Source organism: Symphodus melops (genome assembly GCF_947650265.1).
Source record: "Symphodus melops genome assembly, chromosome: 9".
NCBI classification, from domain to species: Eukaryota; Metazoa; Chordata; class Actinopteri; order Labriformes; family Labridae; genus Symphodus; species Symphodus melops.
This window is the reverse complement of record NC_136699.1, coordinates 14,202,901-14,221,240: the sequence shown is the minus strand read 5'-3', so window position 1 is coordinate 14,221,240 and position 18,340 is coordinate 14,202,901. Positions and strand designations below refer to the sequence as shown.

General features: G+C 40.1%; 1 protein-coding gene across 4 annotated transcripts in view; it reads right to left on the bottom strand.

The window, feature by feature from the left end:
- mid2 (midline 2) overlaps positions 1–18,340 on the bottom strand; it is a 124,438-nt gene that overhangs the window by 54,784 nt on the left and 51,314 nt on the right. For all 4 annotated transcript variants that reach the window (XM_079351588.1, XM_079351587.1, XM_079351586.1 and 1 more), the window contains one exon: positions 7,057–7,970. In XM_079351588.1, coding sequence (XP_079207714.1) covers positions 7,057–7,914 — 858 coding nt within the window. In that variant the 5' untranslated portion in view covers positions 7,915–7,970. The remainder of the gene's footprint in view (positions 1–7,056; positions 7,971–18,340) is intronic.

Here is an 18,340-nt window from a genome sequence, read left to right as displayed (position 1 = left end):
ACAAAGAAAGCAATCAGCTGCAGTCTACATCATACAGTTTTTACATGCACTGAATTTAAAGTTTCAGGGAGAGCATGAAGACCTGATTAAACACCAAGTGAGTTTTTCTATCAGTAGATGAAAGAGACAATAGAGTTAAACTACGTCAGGCTCAGTCCCACAATAATCAATACTGTGGATTTTTTTTAAGTTTTCGCAAATAATGTTATTATCTAGCTTATGGTGCTACAATTTTTGTAATCTGATGCTGTCAACACAACTCCCTATTAAGTTGCTAGCATTATCTGACCGGCCACTAACCTTGCAAGGCGGCTGTATGCTGCTAAGTAGAAAGCATTCAAAGAGTTAGCTGCTGCCTGAATTCCATAAGATTTGATTTAGTTTATTGTGATATCAATTGGTATACGCGTATTATTCCAACAGAGAGAGAAAAAAACTGCTTAGAATTCACTGTTCAACTATCATAACAATGAGGATTTAATGAAGAAAACGATTATTGAACTATCATGACCGCTCCCATGGGTGCAGCTCAGAGAAGACTAACCATCATGCTATTTTAAGTTTGAGAATGATTCAGTGATCCCTGGTGTCCTGAGGCCCGAGAAGACGTGCTGCTCATCTCACTCCGGTGTCATTAGTTCAGACTAAGTATATTCCCAGTGGCGACACACTGTTCCTGTCTGGCAGGCTCACAACAGAACGCACAACCCATCACGCACATTCACCAAAACATGTACCAAGGAGAAAACAAACTCAACTTCTGACTTTGTGTGAATCACACTCTAGACTAGGTTTAAATATTCTTGCTATATTTTGTTTTCTTGTCCACTGATGTTAAGCCCTAAACAAAATGAAACGTCTTGTGTGATTCAAATTAGTGTATTTCTAATGTCTATACCAAGCCTCAAAGTAATATTTGTGGAGTGCCTGTGTCATCAGTTCTCTCCCTCCTCCTCTCATTTAAATGTGATTTGTGCTACACATGGTTGCAGATTAATACTAGAAATCGCTTGCTCATCAGATATTACAGGCAAATAATGTGGCACTATATGAAAGGATGGCATCCAAATGATTGCCTGCCAGTGGAAAATAACATCAGCATAGCAGGATGACTTTCCACTGTTGATTAATGTGTAAATCCTCTTATATTGTGGTGTGTAGCTGAGAGCCCTCTGACTGAAATAAATCCATAGTGATGAGTTTATGACCTACCATGCATCCTTACAAACCCTGTTTTATATAAACAATACAGCAACTGTAGAAAAACAAAGCAGATGATGTAATTTAAGAACAGACATGGAATATAGATTGCTTTTTGGTGTTGAGTTCTGTGTTTAAGAAAACATATAGAGAGTTTGTTTGCTTTCCAGTCCTCCAGCTGCTGCAGTTAAAATGGATTTACTGAATGTCAAGAGTGTCAGATAGTCAAGCAAGCTTTGCTAAATTGTCAGCCTCTTATAGACTAAGCCTAAAATACACTCAGCACAATTTTTCAAGTGTCTGAATTTTAGCATAAACCTTGTGACAAAAAAAAATGTTTAAGAGAAGTGGAACAAGACAAAATGAATAGGAAATTAATCCAGCAAGCTTCGATTTAAAGACAAACACCAGAACACAGACTGAGGTTGATGGCCCAAAATACTTTGTGCTTACATGTAAGTCAGGAAGTTGAACAATTTGATGCAAAAACTCAAAAAAAATATATATTTTAAAATATTTTATACTTGGAGGTTATCTAAGTATGGCAGACCAAGCACACATAACGTCACAGTAAAATGTCAGATAAATAGACCTTGAAATGAAAATGATTTTTTTCAAATATTGTTTTCTGAATTTGTACATTATTAAGTATGAATTAAAGTAGCGTTTTCAAAGTAAATTAAGCATATTTTATCTTGCTTTGAAGGGATCTATTTCAGTAGCTTACAAGAACCATCATGGTGAGTATTGGGACACACTCAATGTAACTGAGAATAAAAGGTATGCATGATGAGAGGGTTTGTACAACCCAGTGAAATGAAAAAAGTCAAGATGAGTACTGTCAGTTTTACTCCTCTTTCTACTTTTTATTGTATCCCTGTAGACAACAGGACACTTAAGAGCATTCTGGTAAGCTCAGGAATGATACAAAGGCGGAGATTAGATCGGTCTTTTATTCATGACACACTAAGTTGCATTGACCGGCGTGACATATTTTCACAACACATGCATGATATATTGACAATGTAAAAGTGAAATATGGGCACTTTCTCATGCGCAAACACATTGAGAATTCTCCAATGCACATAGACTCACACAGACAGTAAAAGCTTTTTCTATCCTCGTTGCCTCCGTCGGCATGACTAAGTGTGCTCCATCTCACACTGTTCTCCACATACAGCCATGATTTCCCTTGGCTTCACACACCCGGTTCACAATCACTCCTCACGTCAGGTCTAATAGCATCTGCTTCGACACACATGATCATCCCCTCACACACACACAGATACACACCTGTAAATTCTGCTCCCAGGCTTAAAGGCATTCATATATACACATCACACATTACACACAAAAGCACTGTCGGGCTTTCTCTCACTGACAATATGCTGCAGCAGTGAATGTGGGTTTGTGGGCGACAGTGGCGGTTGCGAAAGAGCGGCGTAACCCAAAACAAGATAGACTGGCCAGGGGCCAAACTGAGGGAGAGAAAGGAGAGGATAGAGAGAGAGAGAGAGAGAGAGAGAGAGAGAGAGAGAGAGAGAGAGAGAGAGAGAGAGAGAGAGAGAGGAAAGAGGGTGATAGAAAGTAGGTGTGAAGGCTGATGTTTGTGTCCCTACATGCAACAGTGAGAAAGAGAGAAATATAGTGACAGAAAGGGAGGACATGCAGCAGAGAGAAGGAGTGTGTGTATGAGGGGGAAATAAGGAGGAAATTAAGAGTGCATGAAAGAATTTTGCCTGGTTGTGCAGTTGACTCTTTAGCCTTTAATTTCCCTCTTTAAATCATTTCTGGCTGTGATAAGATTTGGTGAGCTGATCTCTAATTTTGCACATGTCCTTGTATATAAATGTGTAAAAGGAGAGAAAGGACAGTTGTGTTTGTGGGGGATTAAATGCACATGGATACGTCTGCTGTGAGTGCACAAATGCAAAATCTCACTTCTGGATTGAGCAAAAGCAAACAAGTGTAAATACAGCAGGAGTGGAGTCAGCAGCTCAAGCAGCATGAGGAAAACATTGCACTGGAAAGAGTTAGACAGTGCCTTAAGGAGCTTACATGGAGGAGAAGTGGAAGATGGAGAGGAGTGAGGGGGTGTGAAGGAAGAAAGCAGAGGGGATAACAGGAAGAGGAGCAGGGCTGGGGGGACTAAGAGAAATGAAGAGAGGGAAAAGTTAGAAAGCAAAAAGGCAGAGGGGGAGTGGGGGGTGGGAGGGCGTTGGTTGTCAGTATGCTTTGACTTTCCTCTGTCAAAACAGGAATTAATCCAATAATCGCTTGGAAACGTTCTGCATATTTCTTCATTCTACTCCTAAACTGAACAGACTTATCATCTGGTTGAAATACGCATGAGACCTGTCAAGACCTTGGACACACACAAACTCGCGCGCATGCACAATTTCAATGACAAATCCCGTTTCTGTAGGGTTACAGCCCATGCGCTCCATGAGTCTAATCTTAGGAGTCTTTAAATTTATCTCACTCTTACTTCAAGTGCTGATCTCGGTGTCACACATGTGCCAGCCCTGTTACAGCCTTTTCAACCATGTTGCCTCATTAGCACTCAATACTCAAGCGCACACACTTCAAAACCCCCAAAAACCTGAGAGTCAGTCAATTAACTGAGGGAAACTGTGATGTTATCCATTTATTATCATATCCCTATTTCATTGTTTCTATGCTCTCCCTCAGCTGCTCCTGGCTCTCTCTGTTCTCTTCTAACACAGCAATTATTGGTAATAAGGTGTCTTTCTCAAATCACACAGTGGTTACTAGATGCTCTTTGTAGAAACAGGGTCTAACATCGAGTGTGTTTTTAATATTTCATGCCAGCACCTCTAAAGGTCACTAGTTTACATGTTATCACACAATGTGCAGGAGTGTTTATTAGCATTAGCAACTGGTTAGTTAGCAACAGCTTTCAGGAAAATTATAGTGAAATCCCCAAGCGAATCTACAGCTAATCTAACTGGCTGCTACATATCTCTCAAAAAGTTTATCAAGCTGAATATGTAACTGTGAAATTGTGACCGCTCATGACTGGAAGATACTGTATGTTGCCTGCAATGATGCACCTTTGGTGTCAAACTTGTTTTCACCTCCCAGTGTAGCCTCACACATGCAAGACTTACATCTGTGCTGAGTTCACACAAATCAAACTTCAGCCCCTGAAAATGAATGTCAGGCTGCCAAAAAAAAGTATCGAAATTGCATTCTAATTAGCCTTCAGTAGACACTCTCAAGGCAGTAGGTGATGAAACATTCATTGCCATGGGAGAATGTTAGCTGGAAGTAGTTTCAATGAATCTGATTGTGTGAAAACAAATAAAATCTAGGGAGAAGTATTTTTAATCTGCAGTCTTTTAAGAGTATCAAAGTAAAACACTATCACCAAGGTCTACCAATTATAAGACACAAATGTTGTTGCTTCTGAGCACAGAGCTCTGCTTAACAGCCACCTTGGGAATTCACTCACTTGCCACCTTCTTGTCTTTCTTTTCTTCTTCTTTTTTTTTTTTTTTTACAGCACTGGCAATTCTTGGCTCTTTTTCTCCACTGAAATATCCACCTTCCTTGCCCAAGGGAAGCTTACCTTTCCCTTTAATGTGAGAGAAATCATTTAGTGACAGAATAGCTTCCAGTGTACACAGCAGACTGAGGACATGATGTGAAGGGTAATACAGAGGTCGAAGATCAAATAGAGGCAGACTGGGGTCAAACTGAGGCAACCAAGTCCAATTATATAGTCCTACCGACTGGCAGCAAATTAGAGGCGCTGAAAAGGGTATTGCAGTTTATGACAGCGTTAGTGACATAATGTTGTCATAAATTGACTTAACTTTACCAAGATTGTTTCAACAAATATTATTCTTGCAGAACAGGAAACAGTGGAAACCGTGAATGCAGGGGGAGCGACACCCCGTTTTTTGACCTACATCTTCCACGATTAGCTTTGCACTTGAAGAACTTCTTCTCCTCTCCCTCGCCATGAGAGAGAAGAAGATTATAAGTTGGCTGCCACTGCCACTGGTGTGCTGAGCTGAAGCTTGGGCTGGGACTTTGGCTCCTCCTAGATTTGGGCTAGATTGGGGATTTCAAAGTCAAGAGAGTTCAAAGCCTTGGCTGAGGAAAGTTGAAAAGAACCGCAGCCAGCTATGAGCCACAGAGCAGAGAGAGCTAGCTACTTAGAGTGAACTCTCACACAGTCAGTGGGAGTGCGGTGGCAGACATGGGTGGTGGGTGTTAAAAAAAAGGAGTAATGCTTGTGAAAATAAACTGCGATGATAGGTGGATTGCTTGATTATTTTATCTGTTTTTTTTTCCTGAAAAACAGTGAGTAAAGGGCTAACTCTTGCGAACCTAAATTATCAAACATACATAATGTTGGATCTCTTTTCCTGACAAAAAAAAAAAGACACTCAATGCTTCTAACATCATCACTGCTGTTGTTGTGTTCACCTCTAGATCCAAATGATGGATATTTTCGTTTGCAAATGGAATATCAAAATATGTGTTGAAATGCTGCTTATAGTGCTAACACCCACAGTTCTGTAATGTAGACAGAAAAACATGCCTCAAGTCTCGAAATGTGAGACCATTACAGCGCACTTTCTTTGAAAAACAAAATTCCATTCACCTCCAAAAACACTGCTTTTCAAAAGAGAGCTTTTAAATTGATGATGCAGAGCTTTTATACAGCCGAGCATGCCCCTGTGTGCAACACAATGCCATTTATGTGCCGCATTCCAACAGTGGCATTACCTCCCAGGACAGAAAACATCAATGAAATGTGTTTAATCTAGGGGATCTTTGGCTTGACAGTATGAAGTTCACAAAATAATGAGGCAAAATCAAAAGCACGAGCAGGCACAGTCAAGGTTATTGAAAATATTCCTGGAAGGTTTTTGTTTTTTTTACAGATTCATCCTTACAAACACATTACCCAGGTAGCTATAGCAAAACAAAACACCAGCATTCACACAAAACACCGAAATTAAACTGGTAGCATTTAAGCAATAAAAATGTTTTGTTTTTTTCTTTGTGAATTAAATTATGGGAGGATTAAATAGAACAGTAAAAAAGCAAATCCAAAATGTTTAATCATTATATTATTTGATGTGTCTGAATTATGCTAGAGTTTCGTCAGTCGTACTGCTTCTTTTTTGAAGGCTGCATGAAAAGTCCACAAAAGAAAAACACACTTCTAGTAGAAGTTTTGAGGGCGGGCTGTTGTAGGTCTTTAGTGGTAGATTAAGCTCCAGCTTGTGCCTCTCTCTGTTGTTTTTCATCCTGATTCAGCAGTCCTGGACTTTACGCAGAGCCTCTGACAGCTCAGTAACTACAGGGAATGCCAGCTCATCGACTATTATAATGACGGCCTCCCTATAGCTCTCCGTCTCTCTAACTGCCCTTCTCACCAGCACACCATCCACATTGTCCCTCCTCCCCTTTCTCTTTTTCTCTCTCGCTCTCACTGTTTGTGATCTTTCTCTCTGCCCTTCTTGCTGAACAAAAGCTGGCGTGAGTGTGTATGATGCAACTGTGGCAGTACTGAAAGTTCATCGTCGACAGAATGCACAAATGAACATCCCCAAGGAAGGAGTGGATAGATTAAAGATTTAACGGAAAGCAAAGATATCATAATGAATGATGCAAGCTTTAAATGAGAGCCCTCTTTGTGAAAAAGGCTTCAAAGCCAAACATTAAATCATTCATTTCTCTTCTTACAGTCTAGCTACAGATGGAGACTTACCCTTTCCAATGAGAAAGATCCAAACAGCACAAAAAGGGGCAGTATACAGACATAGTTGCTGATATAAACTGTATCGCACGCTTTGAAAACTAAAAAGGACCAACCTTGAGCTTATCGAAGCGTTCAGTAAGCGAGGACACCTGGTGCTCTCGGTGACGTCCCACCAGCTTGCAGAGGGCACAGATGAGCTGGTCGTCCACCAGGCAGTACATGTTGACCTTCTCGTTTTCGTGCTCCAAGCAGGTTAGGCCACGGATGTGAGTATCCGGCACCGGCTCAACCAGGCGGTGGCTGGTGAACGGCTTCTTGTTGGGATGTGTAGCACGCAGGCAACGGTCGCAGTACGACACCTCGCATGTGACACAAGTCTTGACGGCCTCACGTGGCGGGTCCTGCTCGCAGAACTGGCAGCTTATACGTGGATCCATTTTAGCAACAACAGCAGGGCTGTGGTTGGCGTTGGTGTGGTTGACGTGATTGGCATGATTAGCGTGATTGGTGTGGTTGGCATGTGAGTGGGAGTGGCTGGAGGAGGCCGGGCTGCCCCGGGCGCTGCTTCCACCTCCACCGCCTCCACCACCACCGCCGCCACCACCACCAATCGTTCCAGCTATCGTTCCGCTAATGTTGGCGGTGTAGGGCCGCTGCGGCTGCACGCGGCGGCTCTCAGTGGGGGAATTTGGGCCGCTGATGGAGGCCTTTTGAAAGCGATCAATGATGTTCTGCAGCGTCACATTGCGCTTAAGGCCCTCCAGGCCGCGGTGATTCAGCGTGATGACGTAACGACAGGTGGGGCACTGAAAGGCCGAGATGGACTCAAGGGGTTTGCTGGTGGAGCAGTGGGACACCAGGATGCGGTGGGCGCAGTTGAAGCACAGGCTGTGAGCACAGGGCAAGAGAAGAGGGTCTTCAAACAACTCCAGGCAGATCGGGCAGGTCAGCTCAGACTCCAGTGTTTCCATCTTCAATTAAACCACTCTAAAGGTGACATCAAATCCCATGGAAGCTGGCCAATTACCTGCAAAGACAAATAAAAAAAGATGAATGAGTATTTAACACACTTTCTTGCATTACTATGCTACTCATCTTCTTCGACCAAATGAGACTCCTTTAAACACCCCATTCTGCATAAGAATAAGAGGAATGACTGAACTGAAGGAAAAAGACAAGAGGTTGACTGATGGGTCGGGAAGAAGTAAAAATCAATGGAGTGAAGAGAGACCCTGACAGATCTTAACTCTTCATCCATCCTCATACGTTCTCACCAACACTTTTCATTTTTCTTACTTCCTTACTTATCATTGGCTTATTTTTTATGGTCACAGTGGGCAAATCAGCTTGGCTTATCAAACAAAAAAACACTTGACCCAAAGGACATCAAGTTTAAAAACATTATTCCAACAACAATTTCAGAGCCAGAGCGGTACAGGGAAATAGATTTCAGATCCAGCCCCCTCTTTCTACAAGCACTCCAAATCTCAGCACCTTACAGCCTGCATTTCATGCTGTCTCCCCTGGGTGGTCTTAAAAGCACTGACGTGAGAAATCAGCAATAACCCTCCGTCCCATCCCCTCTGACTCAGTAGCTCTCAAGAAACAAAGCGTGGACCGTGAAACTACAGTATTAAAGTGGATGACCCCACAGAGCTGACAGTGACGATTTCATTAGGGAGAGGACGTTCCTGAAAGACGGCCCTCTGTGCCAGTCATGCAGGATTTAGTGATGACTGACTTTCATTGGTTGTGACTAATCAAAAAGGAACTTGTCATCTTTGGCACTGTGTTTAAACTTTGCTGAGTGACCTTTCTGCAGCTTTGGTGTTTGTGTGCATAGGGATGACTTTTTGCAGACACTCGGAAAACTTTAAACTAACAGATTGAACATGTCACAAGGAGAAGGGCAGCAGATAAAAGAGTCATTAAGATAAGTGAGATAGTCTTTGGATCAAAGTCACTGAGGATCAAATGAACTGTTTTAAACTGATTTTAGCTGCTAAATATAAAATATATGCATCATGGTAGCACTTGGAAGCACTTACTTGATGAGTAAAGACAAACGCCACCAAAGCAACTGTCAACAGACTATTATATATAGATGTATACGGTATACACACACAGACACCTACCTACACACACACCTACCTACACACACACACACACACACAGTCAAGCTGCAGAGGTAGTGTTATTGGTGGGTCTGAATGAATTATTTATTCAACAAAAGAGAACTACTAGGCTTTACCTCAACATGCTGCTTGTACTTGAACTGCTGTGATCATATTTAGCATTTAAGTCTAGCTCCTTGTGTCTATGACTGCCAAACTGATATTCAGTTCAACATCACCCCTCATTGCTGAAATTATCGTCTGTCAAAACTCAATTTCACTTTTGTACATCATCTCTTCAGTTAGACCTGCCTGTTGTTTTACTTCATATATGTCCGATAGAAAGTATAGAAGCTTCAAATATAGAGTCAGAGAGTCTTTAATCATTTTCCGTATTAATTCAATCTTCAACAGATGTGGAGAAAGATGTGATAAAAAATTGCCTTTACACTCTCCAAGAACTCATATGGAATTCTTCACCTCACTTGTCTCTAATACAACGACAAAACCTACAACTTAGCATTTTTAGCCTTCAACCACATTTGAGATAAAACCTTCGACCTGAAGTTTGAAGAGGAAACATGTCAATATTCAAATATTAAGTTTAATATTACCGAAAACACTATTTATTCTTCAACATAATCCCTTAAATGTTGTTCAAATCCCTTAAAATACAAACGTGTATCGAAAGCAATATGGTATTTTCCTCAACAGGATAAGCATGACTCTGAATAGATGACAAGATGACAATCACAACTTGTCAAAACATAATGCTGATTGCTCATTTTGTAAATTCGGCTGCACTGAGAAGGAAGCACTATACATGAGCTCAAAAACTTGCCAAGGACATGTTGAAGACGGTAGTGTATGTTTGAAGACAGAAACAGAGCTCAAAGGCTCAAAGTCATTTGCACGAACAAAAGTCTCCTCCCTTCTGCTGCAGATTAAACCAGTCCTCGACACTGAGCTGTGTTCAAAGCAAACATGATTTGAGCATCGCCTAAGTGCTCAAGAAAGGCACTCGACTGAAGAAAGTAGTTATATACATGCAGCGGCATTGTTACAAAATGTATTATCAGGAAAAGAAATAAATAACTGCTTGCAGCCAATCATGCAGATATTAGGCTAATAAAAGGCAACAGGCGCCACACTAGTGTGCAAGTAACTGTGTGTGTTAGTCAGGTATACGCTCTGCTCATCTATTAGAAAGCAGTGTTTTCACTCACGTGCACATAATGACCTTCTCCCATATTCACCTTGGCTGCTATTTATCAGATGCCTTATGCGGTTGTTATCACACCGCCGGGCTATGCAAGAGGTAAACAGGGAGAGAGAGAATCCACAGAGCAAGCAAACACAAGGTTGTGCTTCATCACACCAAAACAATCGTTCTCATCTATCTCCACTGTATCAGAGAGGGGGAGAAAACAGAAAGACAGATACAATCAGAGACAGCATGTAGAGGGATTGTGATGAAGGGAGGCAAAGACAACGTCCAGGACCTTTCGATGACAAGCAAGGCCACTGGCTTCACAGCTCATAGATGCAAATCTATTCAGGAAGGAGTCTCTGTCGGTTTGTTTGTATTTCTGTCTTTGCCTTGCTTGACAACTGTTCATCAGAACAGCTTTAAAATTTGTTAATGTATTGAAAAAAACCCCCACTTCAATCAGCAAGGATGATGTGGGTTATGTGTTAAAGGGGTTAAAAACCCTTCTTAATATGATTTGCACTTTTTTAAAACACACTTTGTAAAGGTATTCAATTAAATGTCATTAAAGTAGTCAACGTCAGAGAGATCAATATTTCCACAGGGTCAGTGGGCGCAGCTGAAGGCTGAGTGATTCCATATGACTGCTGTATCAGGGCCAACATATGTCAACAACAGGAAACAAGGCACACATTCATTAAGCTCCTCAGGATACACATTGATTCAAGATCATAGGGTCATTGTACAACCATGTTCCCTTTGCGCAGGTGAAATTCATGAAACTAACAACATCATGTCTTTCCATCACCACCATACATACTCTGAGGAAGTGTGATTTTGTAAAAATACTGCCACTCTCTTCATCTGTGTTTGACACAATTAAAGTTGTTTTCCTGCTCACAGGTCAAAAATGTATCACATCAAAAAGGCATTTGTGAGTATTTTAACATACAAAAGATTCAAGAATTTACGTTTGTATTTAATTGTCATTATAATGAATTATATGAAATATGTAATTGTTAACAGGCATCTTTACAAAGAGCAACCCTTCATGATCAAATCCATCACATCAACAGAGGCATGAACAGGGTTTTTATTCAGTCAGACTCAAATGACTGAATCAGCAGTCTCACTCTATTTCCTGCCACTGAGCTGCTTCTCTTGATGTTAATGTGACTGTGTCTAACAGAGCATGGTGTTATAATTACCATCAAGCCTTAACGCACCATCAACAGGTCCATTAAGCTTTAGCTGTGTCACTCTGGGGAAGCAGAGCCGTCTATGATAGAAGCCATTTAGCGAGCTAATCACGAGCTTCATGGTTAAGGCAGACGCAGACGTAAAAAAACAAAACATACACATTTAGTAAGAGCTGCACATTTACTGTATAAGTTCTTTCTCATTTGTCTCTTCCAATACCAGTCTCATTCGGGTGTAATGTCCCATCTGGACAGAACAGCTTGAGCTGGTACTTAAAGATCAACAGACACACATGCAGTGATACACACTAATAGCCACAATTGTCTGTCAGTTCCTCTCTTTAGTTTTTTGCACTGATTCTTTGATTTTTATGCCTCAGCTTTTTTTATGATAGTTGAAAAAACAAAAACTGGGACATAATAAATGATTAATTCATTTGTCTTAAGTAGAAGGGCCACATTATGAATTGTTTTTATTACTCACATACACTTGACCAGACTGTGAAACTACTATGTGCGTTATCAGACTTGGGGGGGCAGTAATCTAAAAGCTGGTATGGGATGTGTGCCTTTATTTTGAATTTTCCTCAGGATCAATAAAGTGTCCATCCATCTATTCATCTACAGTATCTATTTATCAAGCAGCAACTGCTTTTTGTTGTGACATTACTTGAATCCTGTATGCTAAGTTATTTTGTTCTCCTCATGGTTCCAATAGATGTCACAGTCGATGATCTGGTGCTTCACAACCAGTTTAAGAGACAGGACCTGGGAAATTCCACAATATTAAATTTAAGGATGTCCCACTTTCTGTCATTTAGTTAAGTTGGAAACAAGAAAAGATTTTAAAGTGTATGTACAGTCCCTTGGGTGTATGATAGTATTTTGCACCAATACACTCTGTTGATGTATGCATCAGTCAGGAGAAAAGGCTTTTGTGGAACAAAGATGATTATTCTTGTGTAAACAATCCACTTGTAAAAACCAAATTGCTCTCTTGAGAATTTTTAGTCACACAGCTGCAGATCCAAAACGTAGGACTTAAATGGACACTTGATGTTGTTGGAAGGGAGAGGTAATGGTTGCAAACATATCAACAAACCATACAGCTCTAAACCAAAAGACACAGCTGCTGATTCATGTATTTATTATTTTCTCTTAAAATATTGCATTCACTATTTGCTAGTTGTTGAGCCTCAGTATTTGTAGCCTTTTCACAAATTGATTTCCGCCAATGGAATTATTAAAATCAAATCCAAAGAAAACAATCAAATGCACTTAAGAAACCTTGAGTAGTTCAAGACACAAACCATTCTGTAAATACCCTATTACGGGGGTTCCCACGTTGTCCACTATATGAATAAAGGTTTAAAACAAGGCCAAAAATAAACCTTCGAAAAATAATCCTAATACTGAGTGGATTAAGTTAAAAGTTCTCAAAGCATTTCAATCAAACACAAAAAGAACATGCTGAGGTGCAACCCGAGCCAGATGTTACACATAAATCAAAAAGACTTGTTCCCTGGGTGGAAAGCAGAAGAAAAGATTACAACCATGAAACGCTTTGCGTCTGTGCAAAGTAGATTATGTGGGTATTAACAAGCACATGTGTGCGTCCATATCCATATGTTCATCCCTGTCCTGAAAAAAAACACACAAAAAAAAGACTTCAAAATACAAAAGAAAGACAGTGACTTTTAGACCTTAGAGTGGATCAAAACACAGAAAATCTATGATAAATATGTAGATTAAATTCAGTATCTGCCATCATCCTTCCAGACCCCAACCATATACCTTTGTTTAATCTACCAGTATACTTCCTCATCCCTCAAGTGTAACTGAAATCTTTCAATCTGACTGGAAGCTGTGAATCAAAGTTTATCGCGTGAAAAGACAGCGAGCAGAAAATCACGTCAGTTGCACTTTAAAGGTTTGGAGAGAATGACAGTATCAGGGGTCAATGGTCTTTATTTCAAGGAGGTACTGTATGGAAAACCTACCCTGAGAAAATGCAATCAGTTGAAAGGGAATTGAAATTAGCTCAAAACTCAAACTTATATAGATGTATCAAAGGATTACTTTAATCAAAGTATGGCTGGACAAGTAATAGTTTACAATGTTTCGGTACATTACTGTGTATATTTTTGGGAACTACCCATCCCACAATCCATTGCGAATGATAGCCTACTGCTTCTTCTTTTCTGTAACTTTTTTGTTTTGTATTAGTGTTTATATAGGCTACTGTTAATACAAATGTAATATCTCATAGTTTGCTATATCGCTATACCAAGTGAATTAACAGTTCTTCCTGTTTTAATTGATGATAGTGAAAGGATAGCTGTCATAGGGTTTTAAGCAGGTATTAAGCTTCTTGCCTAGCTCCACTCAGGCAAAGAAGCAAATATTCCAATAGAACATATTTTTAAGTAACATTGAAAACACCCCAAAAAACACAGTCACTTGCTAACTTAGAAAGCTAGCTTAACCATAACCCCTTTTTAGCTGACATAAATAGTAACATAATGTTTTGGCTAAACTGCTAATTTAATGTTTAAACCCTAGTGGGTTCATCATAGAATACTTGTTTGCAAGGTGTGATGCTATAGGCCAGCTGTATTCATGCTAGCTTTGAGTTTCATTGTCCTTGATGGTGTTGGGCTAAGCAAAGGCAGAGGCTATCATGCTTACAAGCTCTGACCTCCATCTGTGGTGGACCTTTTCAGCTTGGACCATCACAAAAATAAAAAGTGTAATTATGCTAACAATAACAAATTGAAGTTTGTTTTATATTAGCTTGTTTATGTAAACCACAATAAAAACCTGCCTGGAAGAAAAGAGCAATTTAAGGTTTGACATTTTAATGGAGCTTGGAAAATAATGTTCATGGCACAACAAGCTAGTGGTTACTCTGCCTTGCAGTCTGTTTTTCCAAATCAGAAAGCCTTCATTCAGTACTTTATGAGGCAGCTAAATACCAAACTGGAGCAAATACATCTCCGCACAGTGAATGGCTGGCCTGTGTATGGGATGTTTGCAAGTCAGACCTACACAAATTTTAGCTCAGTACACTAATAAAGGGTGCTCACATTGAAAGGAAAAATAAAAACACCGTTTTGCAAAACTTCTCTATGAATACTTTCGTTTGTGACCCTGTTAGCCAACATGACTCTTAAGCTGAGGCAAACATGGCATTTCAACTAATCACCTTAGCTGAGCATTTCAATCGGAAAAAAACAGGACATTGTTGTGCAATTCAGTTGCATTAGTGGATTGGACTGCTGACATTTTTAGGAAGGCAATTTATTGAAGCAACAGGGGATAAAAATACCCACCAGCATAGGACATGTCAGAACCAGGCACTGCTGAGATTTTCCAGATATCAAGAGACTGCTTTTTTTTCACTGCTATGGACTTGGACTAAGGAAGTGGGATATCCCCAAAACTGAGAGCCTTGCAGCTGAGCTGACCAAGCCACAAAAAACTGCATCATATGATTATATAAGTGGGATCAAGAAGGAAATGTAACTTGTTGTGTGACATTTCCTTGCTGCCTTTGACAGTAGCCATGTGTCAGCTGCATATGGGAGGAAATTATGCCTCAAAGCATGTGAGAAACTGGCCAGGACTCCTTCGGCCATCCTTTTTATTCTTATTTTTTCCCTTCATCTTTTTCCTCACTTCCTCTGGCACAGTCTTTACACGGTCTCCATCTATCTCTTTTTGCCTCTCTCTCTTCCTCTCTGCAGCAGACCCCAGAGCGGGCTGGTTTCAACAAACATGTGATTCCTATTCATAGAATGTAAACAGTAATGCTGCCAAGCCGGTGTTTCCATTTCACATTCAGTGCAGCTGAGCAGGCGGGGTTAAGCTTAACCCTCTCACTGCTACACTCCTTACTTCCTATTTATAAGGAGTAGTGTTTTCAACCAAAAAAATAAAATCAAAAATCACCAAGTTAATTATTCTTTAAATGTACCAAATTATTTATTCAATTGCTGCTTGCAAGACTTCAATGAAGGAACAATTCACATTTCTAAAATATTTCCACAAGAAAAGCCCTTCAATCACTTGCCATCCAACTTCTGACAGGTTTCAAGGTCAGCCTGCTCTCGTCCAGCACATCAGTGGACTAGTAAGTAGATAGTCTCTACTCATTGTACCAGTTAGTGTCCCCAATTTCCTGAGTACCAGTGTCCCCTCTTGATATGGGCAGGGACTCTGGAGAGATATGCCACAAAAATGTTGACAACAGAAACACAGGCAAACTCTGGCAGACTGTGGTCAATGGCCTATGCTGCATAAAGGAGAGATCGGTACTTATGATAGATCAGTAACTCTGGAGAGAAGTTATCTCAATTCATCTCACTTTGCCTCATTGAATTTTTCTGTAAACTCTTATCTAACAGTAGAGGACATTTACCCAGATGCAAAGGGAACCTCTAACAGTGATGAATATTGTTGAAGTATGGGGAATATAGTTTTACTGATTTAGACATTGGATGTCCTAAAAAAAATAGTACAAACCCAATTCCCTGAAAATCCATTAATACAATATTTATGATAGAAACAAGAAGGTAAGAAAAATCCTGAAACATTTTTTCTTAGACCTTTTAACTAAAGGGCATGGACAAAAACACAAGTCAACTGAGTTTATGATCTTGATGCTTTACTTCTTTTCACTTCAAATCTGATTTGAAAATTTGGAGTCATACAACTATATAAAAAAGAGGTTGGTTGTTTTTTTAAAACTATACCTTAATAAAGAATCTTGAGGTGAGCATTATAGTCATCTGCCGACGATGATTTAATTATCTATAGTGTCCAATAAATGAGTTGTGTTTCGGCATTTAAGAAAGTGGGTTTGTTTCTGTTTTATCTTTCCAACTAAAACCAGTTTGTGTTCCATCTATTTGTTCTCATGCAGGTGTGCAGCAATGTATTGCAGACTAACATGCATGTCACTGCTCTCACAAGCCCACGTTCATTTTCACGTTTCTATTTGTTCCCCATGTTCTCCCCTCTCCCTGTCAGCAGTGCTGATGAGGGCTTTATTGTGTGAAGGACATTTGCTGATGCAAGACACTGAAAATAAAATAAACAATCCATTTTCGTCAGGCACAAGGCCGAGCCAGACTCGCTAATTGGTTTAATACATTTAAACATGAAAGCAGAATGAAATGAGATTTTCACAGGGTTGTGACAGTGAGTAGTACCCACCTCCTCACTTTCACCCTCCACTTAATACTTCTACTTGTTACAGCTTGGCAGCCTGTGGGTAATAAAGTTAATACTGTCAGACGTCGTCTCATCAGCTCACTCAGGCTCTTTTGCAGTGTGCGGTGGAGAGCCTTATCGAGCTTCTGCACAACACTAGGAAGCAACCGTTCCCCTGCCACAATTCATAATGCCTCCATTATTCATGTGCATTTGCCCAGGTGAGAACAAACTTGGGATCAGAAGCTGGCAGAACAGCTTATAAGATATTTAGACAGAGCTGAGCATGTTGGAGGGAGAACAGAATGAAGCTTACGTTAACTCTGAACAAATATCATCAGTTTGCAGGCCTCAAGCTCAATAGTGGATGAACATGGGTCATAAGCTGTTGACCTTATAAATCAGGCTCATAGACAAGGCTGTGATCAAGTGGACATGCTATTTCTCTCTTTAAATGTTTTCTTCGTCTTGCATCCTAATAGAAGCAGAGCAAGATGGGTAAAGGATAGTAAACTTGTTTTCGAAATAAAAATATGTACTCCAAATAGGCTGTATATTTTTTATAACGCATATTTTGTACTGGGACTTGAATATTCACCTTTATGTCCAAGTACAATGGATTCTGTAGTATTTTCTCAGACTAAGGTCTGACAAGATTTACACACTACTAATATTTTGGAACAAAATGATTTCCCTGCATGAATTCATGAATCTAAAACAACATTAGGTAAAAATGATGGGGGGGGGCACATCCTGCAGAACTTGAAAAATCCATTGTTTTGGTTCCCAGAAAACAAACCGTCTTGTATTGACAGTTGACACCAATTCAGCTTCAATTTTTCTATATTTTCATGCGCGTGAGTGTGTGTGTGTGTGTGTGTGTGTGCACAAGAGCATGGCAAGTTAATGGCTTACCTTTTACTGGTATTTTCCATATATATGCAAATTGACTTTGCATCATGTGAAAAAGCAATCTACGCACCACATAAACAGCACTTTCCGCTCCTGAAAAGAGGCTCTTTTCTGTGGGAAATTGCATTCCTGGCCTATGTACATTTACATTAGCCTGGAAAAGACTGCCAAAAAAAACAATAGCTTAATGTTTAAAGATTGACTATTCCTGAAAAGTTTGCCTGTTGTTAAAAACAGCTGACGACTTTGAATGCATCTTATAAAAAGCAGGCTAACCGATCAGAACTTTCTAAGTATCTTGCCAAGTTTTATTAGCAAATGATGTTGTCCAAGATTGTGTTATTGACTCTAAAGGAAGCAGAGACTGGGGTCAATACAGGGCCTCAAACAGCATCGACAATTCTGACAACAGGTGTGACAACTGTCCTTATTAACGAACATCAAATAGCCTGTGTGACTTGTTGTCTATGACTGATTTGTCTACTTGGACATGACAGGAGTTTGGACATTTTTTCTCCTCACAGTAGTCATTAAGATGACAATAAAAAGGTTCCAGGAAGAGAAAAACCGATACTGTTGAAACTTCTGCACGTGTATGAAGTGATAATAATGGGAAAAGGAAGAAAAGAAGTCAAAGAAAGAGTGTCTTGGTGGTGAATGTGTGTGTCGCCGTGTAGCAGCTGGGGTTCAATCCTTCCAAACTGTCTGCACAGGCTGTCAGCCAGGGGAAATACATTTATACGCCTGA